Below are 17,164 nucleotides of genomic sequence, written 5' to 3'. Positions count from 1 at the left end.
GAAGTAGGCTTAGCCTGGCTCCACTGCACTATTGTTTTTGTGTGTGCTTCAATACAGAAGTCAAGTTTATCTAGAGAATGTCCTTAAACATGAGCGTGGTGATTTTGGCTCTGTGGTTGTTCCCATCTTGGCCAGGTGGGCCTTCCTGGAGCCTCTGCTCCAGAGTGGGCGGGCACCTGAGATAAACAAGTTGAACAGTTGATGTAACACACCTAAAAGAGTCACATGTCAATCAAACATCTCTGGTTTAAAATTGAATTGTTTTACATTAAAATTTAAAAAACCTTAACCCTTTGGTTACTTAGTGAACAGATCAAGCTCAATTTGTTATTTTTTCACCTGCCTCAAACAGGAAGTCATGAGGTTTGCTACTGGTTTGTCAGTGTCCATCAGAAGATTTGGCCTAGAAATCAGCCCCTTTCACCATCAAAATTAGAACATTTAACCAGTTTGTTCTCTTTTTATGATCAGCAACAGTGTTTCCTGAATAGACGAGAGATTTTCTTTTGAAAGCTTGTCAATGCCCGCTCCATCAGCTCCCAATGCAAAACAAATGTCTGTCATTGTGTTCATGCCAAGGGGGAGTCACTGCATGCAGCTGCAGGGAGTGATGAGTTTATATGTGTGAATGAGTGACTGACTATACATGTCAGTTACATAACATGAGTGATCTGTTCTCCAGGTCCTGTTTTTCTTTTCTTTTTCAGCAAAATAAAACAAAAAGGAAAATGTGGAGCTCTGGATATTCAAAAAATAGTAAAATGCTCTCTTAAATAAATAACAAATTATCATTTCATTAGCATTTTGAAGGCCCTTATTTACGGAGCCCTGGACATGAAATTAAAAAAAACATTTTGTTCCCTCAAATGAATAACAAAATTCGAATTGTGGCCATAGAATATTATTTGTGCGCGTAAAATGTTGGATTGTGCACACAAAATGCTGGGATGTGCGCACAAAATACCAATTTAAACACACAAAATGCTAATTCATGCCAGCAAAACACGACTTTGTTCTCACAAAATACTAATTTGAGCACATAAAATGTTGAATTGTGGCATCAAAATTCAACATTTGGCATCCGTGCACAATAATGTCATGTCAGGACTCCATAAGAAACTGTCTCATTCCAGGTTTGAACACCAGGGGGAGACAAACACTGCGAAAAAAAGATTAATGACCTTATTTTCGGGAAATTAAGTGAAACCATTTTAGATATGAACAAAGGGAGGAGGAGGGGTATTGTTGATTTTCCACGCGTGACGAGAGATTGTTAAATAACCAATACAATGGATCAGATTCACTTGCGATAACTTTGCATGCTTTTAATTGGGTCAAATGTTCTCCACGGGGTGTTGAACTTCACCTCCACGTCGTTGAGGCTGACCTTCCCCTGTGATTACCCACCACCTGTGGCAGAGTCAGCCATCATTTGACCCCTGCATCTCCTTTTTATGTGTGTGGATGTGTGTGTGTGTTGGTTGGATAATCAGATGAAAACGCGCGGCGTATGGCTGCCCAGTTAATCATCTGCCCACGCCAGGATGCACGGCTCCGCTCTGCAAAATCAGAGAAATGTTTCCGCCTGCTTGTCATTACTGCTCTCCTGACTGCTGGATGCAGACGCCGACGCGCCACCTCCGCTAATTGTTGCTCAAGTTTGCGCTCTTGGCTTCTTAATTGTGCCACTCAAAGTGTGACGGATATTATCGGTTTGGTCTCGGGGGAAGCTACTCCATAGGATTTGGAGTTTTCTGCATTTTTTTTTTTGCATGTGTTTGAGCGCGCACAGCATGCGAGCAGAGGGGCCGGAGGTCGGCGGAGCCCGGGACTGATCCCTCGACACACGGTGCGCGCGTCCTTTTCTTGGAGACCTCCCGGAGACAGCTGCGCTTCGGCTCCCCCCCCAGATCTCCTTGCGATGTCCACGAGAAAGGCGTCGTTGACGGACAAACAGGCTAAAAACGGCACGTCAAAATATGTGTTGGAGAGATGCGCCTCTGTCAATGAATATTACGATATTGCCTTTAAGGTGTGTATTTCCTGCCTTTGCTGTGCGGCCAACAGATGTTTAACATTGACTCCCCATCTGGAGAAGGAGCTCTATAGAAGCCGAGTGACATAATGTTTAATGATCTGCTTGTTAAACACTGCCTACTGATAAGTGAGCAGTTAGTGCAGATGGTTTCAGAGGACATCTTTTGGCTGCCTTTTCTGATCCAAATATTTACCCAGGGTGTACTTGTTGCTCCTCTCCACCACTTCAGCTGAAAGCTGCCTCCAACATGCAATTTGAGACTAAAGCAGACAAGTGGGAAAGTTGAATTGAAGTTAAAAAAAAATGCATTTATAGTATGAGAGAAAATTGGATCCATTAGGTTTTTTGGGTGTTGGACATTATAATCTGCAAGTTTTAAAGGAGCTTTCTTTTCCATTGTATGTTATGGCTGCAAAATAATTGATGCTCATATATCTGTCTTAGTGTTGTGCGGCTGTCACAGCTCCCCAGCATGTTTACAACCAGCTGTAACCTTGTTGTCCTTCTTCTCTGATGCTGGCTTTGCTCTAGGTGATGCTGCTTGGAGATTCAGCGGTGGGGAAGACGTGCGTCTTGGTGCGCTTTAAAGATGGGGCGTTTCTGGGAGGCAACTTTATAGCCACCGTTGGAATAGACTTTAGGGTGAGGAAAGATGCTGCCGGGGGAAACCAAAACATTCCAAAAATCCCTGAGTGACCAGTTGTGTTTATTGAATTCTGTGGGGTTTTTCTTTTAATCATCTTAAGTGTTTTGAGTTTGAATCACAGCCTGGTGACATTTACCAGACAACAAGGGATCTGTGGGTTCACCCATTTTAACACTCAGAACACTTCATCATTCTGAGATGATGGTGCCAATTGCACACATTTTCTCACCAATCTGTCAAGTTCACAGAGCACTTGTGCTGCTGGGCGCTTTGGATGCCAGCGAAGAATGTCTTTGGCAGATGCCTGCCCACGTCATGGTCTCCTGGATTCACTGAGTCTAAGTTTTTGGCCCCCGAGGTGTCACCCTGCTCAGTCCCATGCGCTGCTTACGCCTAATTTCAAGCAAATGCCTACTGTACATCTTCATCTGAGCACAGAGCCAAATGCGCTGCTCGTGACCTGGCTCTCCATCAACCTCTTGCTCATCTGCTGTCACAGCAAAACACTTAGAGTAATTGGGAGTCAAGTGTAGGAGTGCAAGGGGTTAAGAGGAGACCATGTTGCATTAGCCAAAGGGATTTGTTGTCGTCTTTGTGTGACAATGCAACCTTGTGAAAACATGGATGTGTGACAGAAATATGGAGATGCAGGAAGTTAAATATTTTGGTGACACAAGAAAAGAACAGAAAGTAGGTGAATTTGGTGACACTCGTTTCCACACATCAGGGAAATGAATTCCACTGATAACTCTGTTCATTCAGAAAAAGACTTAGTGATGTCACTAATTGGCTTTTGTTTGTTTGTTTGGTGAGAGTTGGTGGGGGGAAAAAAAACCTGCCTGGTAACAAACGTAATGTGAGCTGAGTCAATATGCTGAGGATGTCCTCTCTGCCTGGTTAGACAGGCAGGCGGGCTGTTGTGGCAGCTTGTAACCTAGCTGGTCTATTTTCAGCCCGTTTCCTTGTAGCTGTTACTCAGCATGCAGGCTCCTCTCACGTCATAATTGGAGCGGGGGGGAAAAATTGGAAACCCATGGCAACTAATGTAAGGGTTGAACCATGTCCATTCTGCCAAGGCAGAAGATTCAGCAGGTGGGCTCCACAGGCTGTACATGTTTCTTAGCTGATGCTTTCCTTTGCATTTCCTTGACTGCATACTTGTACAGGAGAAGCTGTGTGTTTTTTTTTGTTTTTTTTCTTTTGGTGACGCAAATGATGTTATTGGGTAGGCGTGCTTTCTTCTGACACTTCCTTCCTCACAGCCTCTATAGCTGTTGTGGTTTGCTTGTTTGCAATCTTTTTTGTCGCTGCAGCAGGTTGCAATACAAGACAGAAAAACTGCTTTCAAGAAGCAGAAGTGCATCAATGTTAAATCAAACTAATACCCTTAATTGTCATTCCATTGTCCAGTACTAACATTTTATTTATTTTTATTTTTTGCTATGGGGGCCTAAAATTCTTCAGGCCGGCATTTGGTCCACAGAAAATCCTAAGGCACCCCTGCAGCGCTGCAGGAAATCAACGGGGGAGTTAATGTCTTTCTGCCAATAGTCTTTCTCGCTGGGCTGTAATTAAGTCTAATCCCTGGACCTTGTTGTTGCGTAGGTGTTGCAAATTACTTTCTCTGCCACCAGTCAGAGCCACTTTCTGTGTTTTCTTTTGAGACACGCTGAGCCGCCGCGCTTTTTTTAGTGTAGCCGTTTGTCATTTCTTTGTGTCATTCTCCCAGCAATGCTGCCTCCAAAACATACGCTGAGGTGTCTCACACAGTCCTCCCTGTCTCTGCAGAATAAAGTGGTGGATGTCGACAACCTCAAAGTCAAGCTTCAGGTGAGTGTGATGCACCTTGATGCTGACAAACATCAAAAACAATTTAGTAGATGTGGCTAATCAGAAAATGATTTTTAGACTTATTTATCATCAGTCCAACCAAATCCAAAGCTGATAATGCAGTGACCTGTCTAAATTTCTGTTTAGTTTTTTTTTGCTTTTTAGTGTTTTACAGGCTACTTCCAAACAGATTCCTTTTCTATATGACGTGACAAATTTACTAGAGGTCATATATGTTAATAATAATTACTTTTTTTCTTAGTTGGCAAAATAAAAGAACAGGAATAACAATTGGAAGGAATAATTTAGTCGATTCTATCCATAAAAATCAAAAATTAGGGTTTGTGCTTTGAAAATGGCAAAAAAGTCAGACTAAAATAGAGAATCTGAGGCACATAGGCCTCAGACTGACAAAAACAAAAAAATATATAATATTTTGAGCTGTTCTAAAAGCGTTTCCAGAGGTACAGTACAGACTAAAAGTTTGGACACACGTTTGATCTGTAATGTATTTTAAATATGGTTATGCCATTTTTAGGCAAATTAAAAAACATGTAATTTTCTAAAGCAAACTTTGTTCAGGGTGGCAGCAGTTTATCAGAAATTCGCCCAATGGGTTGTGGCGGGACAGGTGGCGTGGAATAAAGCCTCCGCTGATATCCCATCATCCCTTTGTTCACACTCTGGCTCGCCCATTTCAGTGGCAGCATCACAATAGAGAGCCTCTTCAAACAGCGTTTTTCATCTGCTCCTGAATCATCCTGATTTGAAAAGAAATACTCAGAAGGGCTATTTTAATCTTAATTTTCTGTAAAAATGTCCTCCATTGTGAGTAAAAAACACCAGAAACGCAATTTTCATTGGAGTGGGTCTTTAAGAATACTACACTTGTTAGTCTGCAATAACAAGACGGGCAGATATTGGCTCTGTAAAAAAATAAGACACACAAAACAATGCAATATCTGTTTGGGTTTATGAACCTTCAAGCTACGTACACGCTGAGATGTGTGTGTGTGTGTGTGAGACGCACGTTCAAGAAGGTGCTAAATGTGGGTCCTTGAACGCGAATTTAGCCCATTTAGTTACACTGGACAAGCAGGGAGGAGCTTCTTCCTTGTCCTTTGCTACTGGTTACTAGTCCGTGTCTTTTACCTACTGTTGGAAGAGGCTTAGTGTGAAATGTTGCAAATCTTGCTCTTGGCTTTTTTTTCACAGCTTTATTCTGGTGTATGAAAGACTTAGTGTCATATAATTCCAGCCAATTGTCACATTCTCCTCCATGATCGATTTTCAAATGGTTGACACTTACGTGAATTGAAAGGGAAGCCATCCGTTCTACAGCGTTTACTAAAACTTTTCACTGAAAGTGCCTGCTTGAACACACATTGATTTCAGAAGGCGAGATGTGAACGGAGCTGTACAGGAAATTTTTAAAACCCTAAAGTGACTGACCACAAGCAGCAAAAAGTGATTGTGGCTTTTTTTTATTTATTTATTAGATAAAGCCTTGTGGTTATGCAGCTTTGGGTCAGTGAGTCAGCTGAAACACACATTACTGAACTCATTAGTAAGGACTTCTTTGTTACGTTCTTTTTGTAAGGATTTTTTCCCCCTACACTGGTGCTTGTGATATGCTGTTGATCCAAACTAAAAACTGGTCTTTCATTGTGACCTGTTCATTCAGCTCTGAGTAGGAGGTGACAAAATTAGATTCCTCTGCGAGCTCGAGTAAATCCTCAGCCCCCCCCCCTTCTTGCATGAGCTGTGCACATGATAAAAACCCTGCAATGAAATTTGAAAAATAAGTCTGTAAACCCCCCCCCCCCCCCCCCCCCCCCCAGAAGAAACCAGGAAATGGTGCATTCAATTTATCCGAAATATCAGTGGAGGCTGCGGGGCATTTATCCATCAGGTTTACAGGATTCTAATTCCTGTGCTGGGGGCAGAATCACGTTTCATCTGCAGGATCTGTTAGATTATTTGACCACAGGTTTCCTCTAATTCCCAAATTGCAAGTGACTCATGAATTTATGTAGCAAATATTTACCACATTAGTGACTTTTTGCGAGGCCCATTTGTGCAATCTTGACGGCTGCGGAAAGTTGTCATCACAAAAAAAAAGGTCAGATTCTGCACAAAATATTCCAATAAAGACTTTCCCATTGAGCAGAACAGGCATTCTACACTTTTCTGATCATTATTAGACTTAAGTGAGTTGGAATTCACCACCAGGCAGGAAACGGTTTTTAAAAATGTTTTTCAACTGTAATTTTTGTCATAGCTGTGGTTAATCAGAAAGTGCTGAGAAACGCCTAAACTCTCACCCTTCCTGGTTTGTTCTGCAGATCTGGGATACTGCCGGTCAAGAGCGATTCCGCAGTGTGACGCACGCCTACTACAGAGATGCCCAAGGTGACTTTGCGCATTTCTGCTCCTCGTATGCGCTTTTTTTTCCATGTATACATGGGAGCTTTTCTTTATCTTCCAAGAATAAGTAAATAAGCTGTCGCTTTTATTCTGTTTGCTCCCATAGCGTTGCTACTTATTTATGATATCACCAACAAGCCATCTTTCGACAACATCAGGGTAAGACCCGCTCAACTCACTTATCCTGCAACTTGGTGCTTTTCACATTTTTACTTCCTGCTCCTAAAACCAGTCCAGCAGGAAGCAAGTCTTGAATGTGCAGATGGTTCCTGGTGTTGCTGGGATTCTAATGTTTCTTTTAGGTCACTTTTAGAAATGTTATCTATCTGCTTTGCCACAAAGGCCCCAGTTTTAGTAATGAAAAGCAACAAAAGCATTCAAGGATAAGAGTGACTCATTGTCCGCATGATTGATGCTGCAGGAGGATAGTTAGAATCCACAGCTGAAAACGCAGTCTTCAAGTGGTGATATTTGTTTTGGGAACAAATCAATCTCTCCTTGTCGTCCCCTCTTCTATCTCATCTACTTTTGAAGGCTTGGCTCACTGAGATACACGAGTATGCCCAGAAGGATGTGGTCATCATGTTGCTCGGCAACAAGGTGAGCATAGCTTCCTTTTTGCGTTGCATTAAAAAAAAAAAAAAGCTGGTAAGTGTAACTGCTTCTTTGGAGCAAATTGAACACACTCTTATCGCGCTCAGACAGATGTGCAAGCACTTAGTAGCCCGAAAATGCCTCCACGCTGACAGAAACCCCGGAAATTCCTGAGGGCCACCATCTCAAACGTGATTGTTTTGAATTGGCACACTTGCTAATTTAATCACACCCCTTATTGTTAAGTCAATTTTACTCATTTTCTTAGAACTTCCAAAGCAGATTCCTATTTCTGTTCGGAAGTGCTGGTGATAAAGGCAAAGAATTGTGTCTGTAGCCAAAATGTCACTGCTAATTTATCTGAAAGCTCCCTCTGGTGGCTCCAAGCAGACTCACATGTCTATAGGGTCATGGATGTCACGTAGCAGCATCTCAGATCGTTTCTGTGAAAGCAGCAGGGACTGGTGGAGGCTTTAGTCTGTGCGCCGCTCTGCCGCTGCTGGAGCTATGCTGTCAGCCTGAAGGAGCTCTGGCTCAGCAGCCGGCTGCCACAGAAGACGGCTGACTGAATGGAGTGGTACCCCAGCTAATGGGGTGGTACTTCTGTGGCTGTTCACCTCTGGTGTGATGATGTTTTCCCCACTGCTTTATTACAGTCAGACATGGCTGCAGAGAGGGTAGTGAAGACAGAGGAAGGAGAAAAGCTGGCTAAGGTAATCTGTTAGCCTCTACAGGAATTTCATTCCCGAAGCAGACAGCTCAAAGTTATTCTGCTGTCTTTTCCATTGCAGGAATGTGGAATACCATTTATGGAGACCAGTGCAAAGACGGGGGTCAACATTGAGCTGGCTTTTCATGCTGTAGCCAAGTAAGTGACAAACACAGTCCCTCCATAATGAACAAAGACTGAAAACCAGCTCATAAACACAACTTTGAAGCAAATACTGGCTGGTATCCTAAAGTCCCCCTTCAACCATCTTTTGATCTATTTTAAACCCTTTCCCAGTGGTGTTTTAATGAGAATTATGTAATTTTTACCCAAAAAAAAAAAAACTGTTTCTTAAAACCTTTCTGAAGAGCAGCAGTAGTTCATTAGAAATTCACCTCTAAATTGTGGGCATGACTGTTGGAGTGGAGTAAGCCCGCTCTCACTTCCCATCATCTTTACACACTCCCACTAGCTTACAGCCCCTCACACCCCCAACCTAACATGACCGGTACAACAAAAATGACGAGCAATATTGGAGCCGTTAAGCTTTAAACCAGATACCAGTTCGGATGAGGAAAACAAAGACATATGGATCTATTGCAAGTGGATGCAGCAGAATGGAGCGGAGAAGGGAGCTTGTGGCTTGCTGCTATATTTATACATCACAGCTACAAGCTTTTTCCAACTGCATTTTTTATCTGCTCCTGATATACAAAAATTTGAATAAAAAAAACAAACTAAGAAATGCAATTTTGATACTTAATTTTCTTTATATATGTCCTCCATCAGAAACAGGTTAAGGCAACCAAAACTTAAACATATTGTTCCAAGTAGGCCTGCACAATATACCGCAAATTTATCGTTATAGCGACATCAAGCTGTGCAATATGCATACCGCAAAAGACGGCAAAAATCACAATAAATGGTTACCTTGACCCTTGTGCTATCCTAGCACTTTAACGTTGGGAGTGGGGTCATCTAGACCCACTAGACAGTGCTCTGAACCTTTTTTCCTCAATGATTTGTGATCTTCACTGGTGTCCATGATTACATGAAATCTTTCCACCTTTATCCACCTTTGTCATGGTAGGGAGAACACGTCAATGTAAGGGAGGGGTCATCTAAGATAGCACAAGGGTTAAATGTGCTAAGACAAACTCATGGCAGCTTGAAATATTGAATAAATGAAATAAATCCCTTTATGCATTTAACCAATCGGAAGGAACTGTTTACGCTGTTGATCAATCAGATGAGCCCTTTTATGTTTGATGTTTACCTCCTATGTCGACAAGGGTCATTTGGAGTATAATTTCTATACTGTTGCATTGAAATGGAAATGTTTTTGGTTGATTTGATATTTGTTTATATACCGCAAATTATATCGTAATCGCAATGTTAATCACCAATATCGCATATCGCGAGTTTTCCTCATATCGTGCAGCCCTAGTTCCAAGTAATCTTTATTGTAAGGGATCATAGCAAACTAGATTACTTCTTCATTGGAATCAAAGATGCTGTATAAAAATTTACAGCACCATTATTTCATGTGAGAATAGAGAGCTGCAACAAATGAACTTTTCTGCAGCTGTCCAGGCCCCCTATTTATTCTGGTTTTAACCTAATTTACAGGTAAATCTGCATCTTGATTTAGGATTAAGGACAAATCTTTTGGATTTTGATTCATAAGAATTTTCATATAATCGATTATTGAAATGAAACTGATTAAACTGTTGTTGATAAAATTTGGTTATTTTTTTTAACAACTTAACTATTTTTGCCATTAAAAATACAAAAATGCCTCAGATTTAATGATTTGAGTTTTTATTCCCCTTTCTGAAGTTTAAGATGGATTTAATTTCAATTCTGTTATCAATTTTTTTTAAACTAGTTCTATTCAATGTCATGTTTTCATTTCCACCCTGCAAAAAATACTGAATTTATGTCAGTCCATTTTTTTCTGAATATAGTAAATAAATTTTCATTTCAAACAGAACATTTTAACATTTGCAGATTAAAACTAAACTTTAAGCCTGCATGTTGACATTCCCAACCCTTGCCTATGAAGGCATAAACCGAACAAACACTGCAGTTTCTGCTTGGTAACCTAGCTGTTAGGATTTCACGGAAGATCAGATTTCAGGATGATACAATCTGGTAAATTTACACCTTCAATACTCAATAGAACGACATTTTTCTGTGAAGGGCTGTGGTCTTGTGTTTCTCCTTCTCTATCTCTCGCTGTCCCTTTATATTCCAAGCTTGACAAGCTAACCAGTCACCAACACAATCCAATGTATCTTAACCTCTATTCTCTATAATAAACATAAAAGTAAGAACACATTTGATGCCTTTCCTCAATTAGATGCAGCTTCCTCTCTTCACATTTAGTCATCTGCCTGTGCTGCCCTCAAGTGGTGAAAAAACAAATGACAACATCCAAAATGTTGATTTCAGAAGTGTCAAATTTTATCTGATTCGCTTATTTTATTTGTTTAAACCTTTAAAGTAATTTCGAATCCCAGTGATTGCATTATTTAATTGTAATGATGTAAAATTAAATATCTTCCGGTCCAGAGCTGTTCCAGGATTCAAAGTTGGTATTTTCTTTGTCCCCATCATGTGTGCAGCAGAGCGTGGCTGAGTTAGCTGCTCTCTTTGGGCCTCTGCATTGTTATTTTTTATGTGCAAACACTATGAAGGCTTTCTGGATCGTGCGTATAATGGAGGTAATGGTTTCTAGCTAATTCTGTGTCTGCTTCTCTTCTCTTGATGTAATTGGATTGTGAGCGCTTGAGGCTCCCTGTGGATGCCGAGCATTTACAGTGTCATTTCTCCTTTTGACTGCCTCCATATGCAATTGATTACACTGATGCTTAGACTCAAAAGAATAGGAGCAATAAAACTGTTGGTGGTTGTTTGCTCAGTGAAAATTGCATTTTGTAAGATTTTACGATCTGCAGAAGCAATGAGGGAGCAGTGGGGTTTAATGTCATTCAGAAGATTATTGATTCTTTCCAGTGGGGGAACTTTACTGATCGGTGGCATCACTGTATGTCGTGGTAAATGGATTAGACCCCTTGGCCACATCTGGTACAGGTAACACTTGCTAATGCTGTGGATGAGAAATATGTTCAGATTCAAAGTTTCACTTCGATCATCTTTTGATCTATTATTAAGTCAATTAAAAAAACCTATGTGAGCGGCAGTAGTTCATTAGAAAGATGCCTCTGAATTGTCGGTGGGATGGTTGCTGATGTACCATTACAACTTTGTTTACACTCCCGCCCACTAGCTTACAGCCCCTCGCAGTCCCAGATGCCAGCTCGGACGAGGAAAATGAAGTCGTTCATGGATTTAGTCGTCTACAAGGGGATTCATCAGAAGCATTAGGGAGCTCTCCAACGGCATATTTGCATGTGCTTCTGCTTTACAACAAGTTGAAAAAAGAAATACTCAGAAAAGCAATTTGGAGCCTAATTATTTTCATATGCATTCCTCCATCATGAGAAAAATGCTACAAAAACATAATAAAAACGCAATTCTTCTTTTTTTTTGTTTTTTTTTATCAGGGTGGATCTTAATGTTCATACAGAGTAGTGCTATTTGAAAACTAAATCTAAGTGTTCAATTAAAAACTTCCCATGGTGCAAATTTTTTATAGAAATGTTAAAACAATGCCAAAATAGCCCATAGGGGTCTGAAACCTAATCTGTGGACAATGGAAAGAAGCAAAACCAGTACTGGATACTTTTTTTTTTCTACTTGGTTTGCAATTTTATTTCTTTAGATATACAATCAAAGAGGAGCTTGGGTTTTTATTTTATTTTTTAAATAGGAGTTCACCATAAATCCACATCTGGCATGGCTCAGATTGCATTTGTGCTCCACTGCAGGTGGTTCGTTGTCTCCATGTGATGACAGCTTTAAATGGAAGCTCCCACCAGATGCAGTTTGATGAAATCTCACACTGCTGCTGCTCTGTTTCTCTCTCTGTATATTCTTGATTTACCCAGTCATCCCACACATCCACCCCCTCGGCATCTAACTTCCTGTCTTTCTCCCCCCTCCTCCCTTTCTTCCTCCGTCAGGGAGCTGAAGCACCGAGCGACACAGCAGCCCAACGATCCCAAGTTCAAGATTCACGAATACATCGATTCTCAGAAGCACAAGTCTGGCTGCTGCAAACAGGCGTAGCTGACGCCAAACACCAGGCAGGGGAGGGAGGAAGTGTGGGATGGAGGGTGAGAAGAGGTGGAAAAGGCTGCATTCTTTTGAAAGCCAGTCCCCAGCGTTGAATCCTAAAAAAAAAGGTGGATATCCTCAGCTTCTACTCGGAGCAGCTTGTTTTGCCAAATGAAAGCGAACCTGGATGAGCTGCCATCCCTTTTCTGAAATGTGAAGTTATAAATCGTGCGTGTCATGTGTAGAAATGTTTGTGGTCTTTGTGGTGACAGTGGTTTCAAAACACAAGTCAGGAGTTAAAAAATCTGAAACATTAAATATTAATTTGCAGGGAAACATTTGCCATTCTGCCCTCATGGATTTAGCTTTTTTTTTTTTTTTTTGCCATGCAGCCCTGAGCTTGCCTAATCCTAATTATATCAGGCTGTGAACTGAATCCCTCTTGGCCTTACAGTGCTCATCTTTTACTATTTGAGTTTGTTTTAATAGTGGACTTGAGCCTCTTTGAAAGAATTTAGGTAAATGATGCCATCTGTTCACATCTGTAATGCTGTTAGAATAAAGCCAATATTTTAGGGTGCCCCCTGTGTGTGTCTGTACATTTAATTCAGGGCCCCTAAAGTTACTCCACCGCTGCCGCTGCAGGTTGTTGCATACAAAGACTTCTCCTGTCATGTCTTTGAGTTTTGCCATCATAGAGTTCACACTCAAATGTGCACAGCACTCTGGGCCATAGTCGTCATTGTCGAGATCTGTATTTGTTCACGCCTTGTGTATCTTTGTAACACTGTTCATTATGAATGTTTGCTTGTCAAACTTGCTTAATGTCACATTTGTCCCTCTTTCGAGGCATCACGGTGAAACACAAAGTGCCATAAAAAGTGCTTTGTTATCATAGATATAAAGTATATTTTGTAATGTACGTGATTCTTGAAGTCAGTCATCTTTGTGCACTTTTATGTGTGTGTGTGTGTGTGTGTCAAGTGGAACAAATGAGTCTTTTGTACGTGACTGGGTGTGTTGAGGTTAATGAGCCACAGTGTGGCACCAGCTCCCCTGTTTATTTTCTGCTGTGTCCCACAACACACAGTAAACTACAGAGACACTTTGTTTTTCTTTTCCAGCACCATTTTTAAAATGATGAAATCCAGTGAGTCTGGTTTTTGTTTTGTGTGACATAATATTAAGCAGCCTCGTGATTTACTGCAGAGGCCAGAACCTGTGGCTCCTCCCCACCTCATCCATCCACAGCAAACAGCCAAGGTCTTTTCTGGCCCTTTCTGCCAAATGGAATTAGTTTGTATGATCTTAACCCCTCTGCTATAAGTTCAGGTCATGACTTGCCTGTCATCTTCTTACAAAATGAACACAGATACTCTAGAATTGTAGAAAATTAAAAAATAAAATTGACCTTTAACTGTAAAAATTACCAATTTAGTTTGACGTGGTATTTTTCTTTAACTGTTGACTTCAAATCTCTTTCTGAGAAGCCAGAAGGGTTAGGCGCTCTGTACCTGATAACCTTCCGTCCAACACGGTCACAGAAATGCCTCATCCCTGTTGAGAACTAAATTAGAGAATTTTCTGAATCAGGTTAGCACCAAACAAAGTGCTACAACTGATCATTTTTGCTTGATTGGGGATTATCTTTATTTCTATTAAGTCTATTTTGATCCAAATGTGCTTAAATATCCACTCTAGAAGTGCAACGTCGCTTTAAACGTTGGAATTTGTGACAAAACTTTCAACAATCCAGAAGCAGGGATGGTGAGGCAAAAACGGGTGGACCCCAGAATAGAACCATGTGGTGTGCCAAATTATGGCTCTACAAGGCTGTTTCTTCTGGCAACCATTCTACACGCCTCTAGGTCACTAAATATGTTTGAATTCAGAATTTCCTAACTCCTTAAAAATGTAAAGAAAACTGATGGCTCAATAAGGTGATATCAGTCACAAGTTGTGCATCTGAGAAATTCCCTCCTCCGTTAGCAGTCTGAGTTAGTAATCATCAAACCGCCACATGCAGAAAAACTGAAACTATGACTCAAAAGGACAAATAAGGCTGTGCGAAGTCACAATGAGTGTGTTTACTTGCCTAAAGAAAAAACTTGGAGACAAATTGTCTTACACAATTTCTCAATTTCCATTCGTTCACTACTTCAGGTCACGATTTTCCTTCAGGTGCTTTCACTTTTTCAAAGCTGCATGTCAACAGCCTTTGGCGTGCAAATTTACCTGTAGACAGAGAAAATGTCTACCCTGGGAAACCAGGTCTACCCTTATGGCCTACCCTGAAACCAAAAACCAGATTTCTGATTTACACAACCTTTAAAAAGCCTGGTTAATGGAGAACACCGAAAGTAAGTAAACGTTACACACCCTGTTGTGATTTTTTTTGTTGACTTTAGCTGTTCCACAATTCATCTCCAGTTTGGAATCACATTCCAAACAGGAGATGAATTGCGGCACAGCATGGTGTTTTTTCTTCTTGAAAATCCTTAAAGTTTACATAGAACACAGTAGATCTATTCCATTTAATTATTCTTATGATTGACCCCTTGATGCCTAAATTTATTTCCAGCTATTAAACAAAATTCACTCATATAGATGCCAAATTAAGGTAATTTTAGAGCCAAAGTTTTAAGGAAATCTGCATCGATATCTGTCTAAGGGTTGATACACTTATGATCATTAATATTTGATATTTTCCTTGGCGGATAAAACACAGTTTAAATAGGAGTGAAATAAAGAATTGTGTTTGATTCCTGCAGCAGTTAAGCTGTGCTTGTGGGCACGTTTGCTCTTCACGTTTTGTCCCTGATCTACACCAAGGTTTGATTCCTTTGATGGTCTGCTGCACTTGGCAGGGATAAAAACTCACCTGAAATTTGGTGCCAAATCCAATAAGCTAAATCTGGTCCTATTGAGAACAAGAGTTGTGATTTATTTGCAAATGAACTCTGGTACAGTTTCTGTGTGTGGGGGGGTGGGGGGCACTTTTTAAGGAAAAGCGGAGGAGAACAAGAGGAAGTAAGTGACTCTAAATAGGAGAAAAAAGGAAGCAACTTTTAAAAAATCTGAAGAGTAACTCTTAAAAATGTCTTTTGGATAAAATTGTATAGGAAATATGCAGATGCTTAAAGTTCCACTCCAATCACATTTTCATCTATTTTAAAAGCATTTCCAGTGGTCTTTTAACTATTATTAGGCCATTTTTTAGACACAATTTTAAAAACCTGTGTCGTTTTGTAGTTCGTGAGAAATTCACTTCTAAGGTATGGGCGGGACTGGAGTAAGCCTGGATGGATCTAGTTATCTACAAGTGGATGCATCAGAATGGAGCGGAGCTGGGAGCTTGTGGCCCCCGGATGTAGTAACAATTTTACAAAACAGCATTTATTGTCTGCTCCTGATTCACCACACCGATACAGGATACAGAAATAATCAGAAATGCAGTTATTTTTATTTATATATGTCCTCCACCATGAGAAAAATGCTACAAGAACGTTTTAAAAACACCAAAAACACTTTTTAAAAATCGAAGTGCGTCATTAAGAGGACTAACTGTTTCATTCCAGTCTTTGGTTTGTTTCAGAAAGTTCTTTGTGTGAAAGCCAACCAAACCAAAAGTGTTGCAGTCACCACTGAAAGCAGTTGCCTGAAAGAAAGTTTTCTTCTATAAATCAAAAAAAATGCCACAAAGAAAAGAAAAGATCCACGAGTCAATGACTGCTTGTTTTTTATTCTATATTTTTTATTGACTGAAGATCTGCGAGATTAGCAGAGTAAAGTTTGCAGTTAGTTTCCCATGGAATTTTGATTTGCAGTCACAAAAATGGAAGATATCTGCAGAAATTATGTTTACTAAACGCGTAAATGCTGCAACCAGTTACCGTTCTTTTCAAGCATATCAGTTAACTTTTGTTGTTCTGATCATTTTTCAGGAAATCGTGTTATTTTCAATTCATAATAAACAAAATGACTCTTTGGAAGGCATGTGATTGGATGATAAAAATATGAAAGTGTTTAAAATAATCCCGCACTGTGTTGCTCACTTGTGTTTTACGCATCCATTGGTTGCTGTTTTGCATAAAGCAGGGTTGTTCCGTGAACGCACCTCCCTCGTTCAGATAAGCGCTCACGCGCACTGACGGTCCAGCTCAGTCACTCCTCCGCTCGGACCCCGGGTCAGGACCCCCACAGCAGACAGGGGCCCCCCACCGAGGATTGCGTGGAAGCAGTGGGACTCCTCAGAAGAGCTGCCAGCTCCGTGCGTGCTCACCTCCTCATCCAGTCTCTTTCCAGCGAGCAACAGGTCGTGAAGCCGACCACCACTGACCATGCCCAGCAAAAGCCAGTACCTGCGCCCCCGCCTCTGCACGCTGCACAAGGGGGACAACGGCTACGGCTTCCACCTCCACGGGGAGAAGGGCAAGACGGGGCAGTTCATCCGGTTGGTGGAGCCCGACAGCCCCGCGGAGTCGTCGGGGCTGCGCGCCGGGGACAGACTGGTGTTCGTGAACGGGGAGGACGTGGAGAGCGAGAGTCATCAGCAGGTCGTGTCCCGGATCCGCGCCACGGCGGGGCCGCTGGAGCTGATCGTAGTGGACCCAGACACGGAGCAGCTGTTGAAGAAACACAACTTAAAATGCCTGAAGGAGTACGTGTCCGACGGAGTCCCGGTGCCCTTCGAGGAGGATGAGGTGGAGGTGGAGGTGGTGGAGGAGGAGGGGGTGGT

The 17,164-nt window shown here is 41.3% G+C and overlaps 1 protein-coding gene and 1 pseudogene across 2 annotated transcripts; both read left to right on the top strand.

The window, feature by feature from the left end:
• Positions 1–1,424: 1,424 nt before the first annotated feature.
• Positions 1,425–13,361, top strand: LOC101160735 (ras-related protein Rab-37). Of its 2 annotated transcripts, XM_004071531.4 has the most exons (9): positions 1,434–2,032; positions 2,570–2,680; positions 4,473–4,514; positions 6,860–6,926; positions 7,048–7,100; positions 7,476–7,541; positions 8,192–8,248; positions 8,327–8,403; positions 12,333–13,361. In XM_004071531.4, the coding sequence occupies exons 1-9, from the start codon at positions 1,922–1,924 to the stop codon at positions 12,436–12,438; spliced, it is 690 nt and encodes a 229-aa protein (XP_004071579.1). In that variant the 5' UTR covers positions 1,434–1,921; the 3' UTR covers positions 12,439–13,361. The 2 variants fall into 2 exon arrangements, with proteins under 2 accessions (XP_011476647.1, XP_004071579.1); XM_011478345.3 differs by lacking the exon at positions 2,570–2,680 and having other exon boundaries at positions 1,425–2,032.
• A 3,206-nt stretch (positions 13,362–16,567) lies between these two features.
• On the top strand, positions 16,568–17,156 carry LOC111947802 (annotated as a pseudogene).
• Positions 17,157–17,164: the final 8 nt, after the last annotated feature.

Source organism: Oryzias latipes, chromosome 8, assembly GCF_002234675.1.
Source record: "Oryzias latipes chromosome 8, ASM223467v1".
Lineage (NCBI taxonomy): Eukaryota > Metazoa > Chordata > Actinopteri > Beloniformes > Adrianichthyidae > Oryzias > Oryzias latipes.
This window is presented reverse-complemented; position numbering and strand designations above follow the sequence as displayed.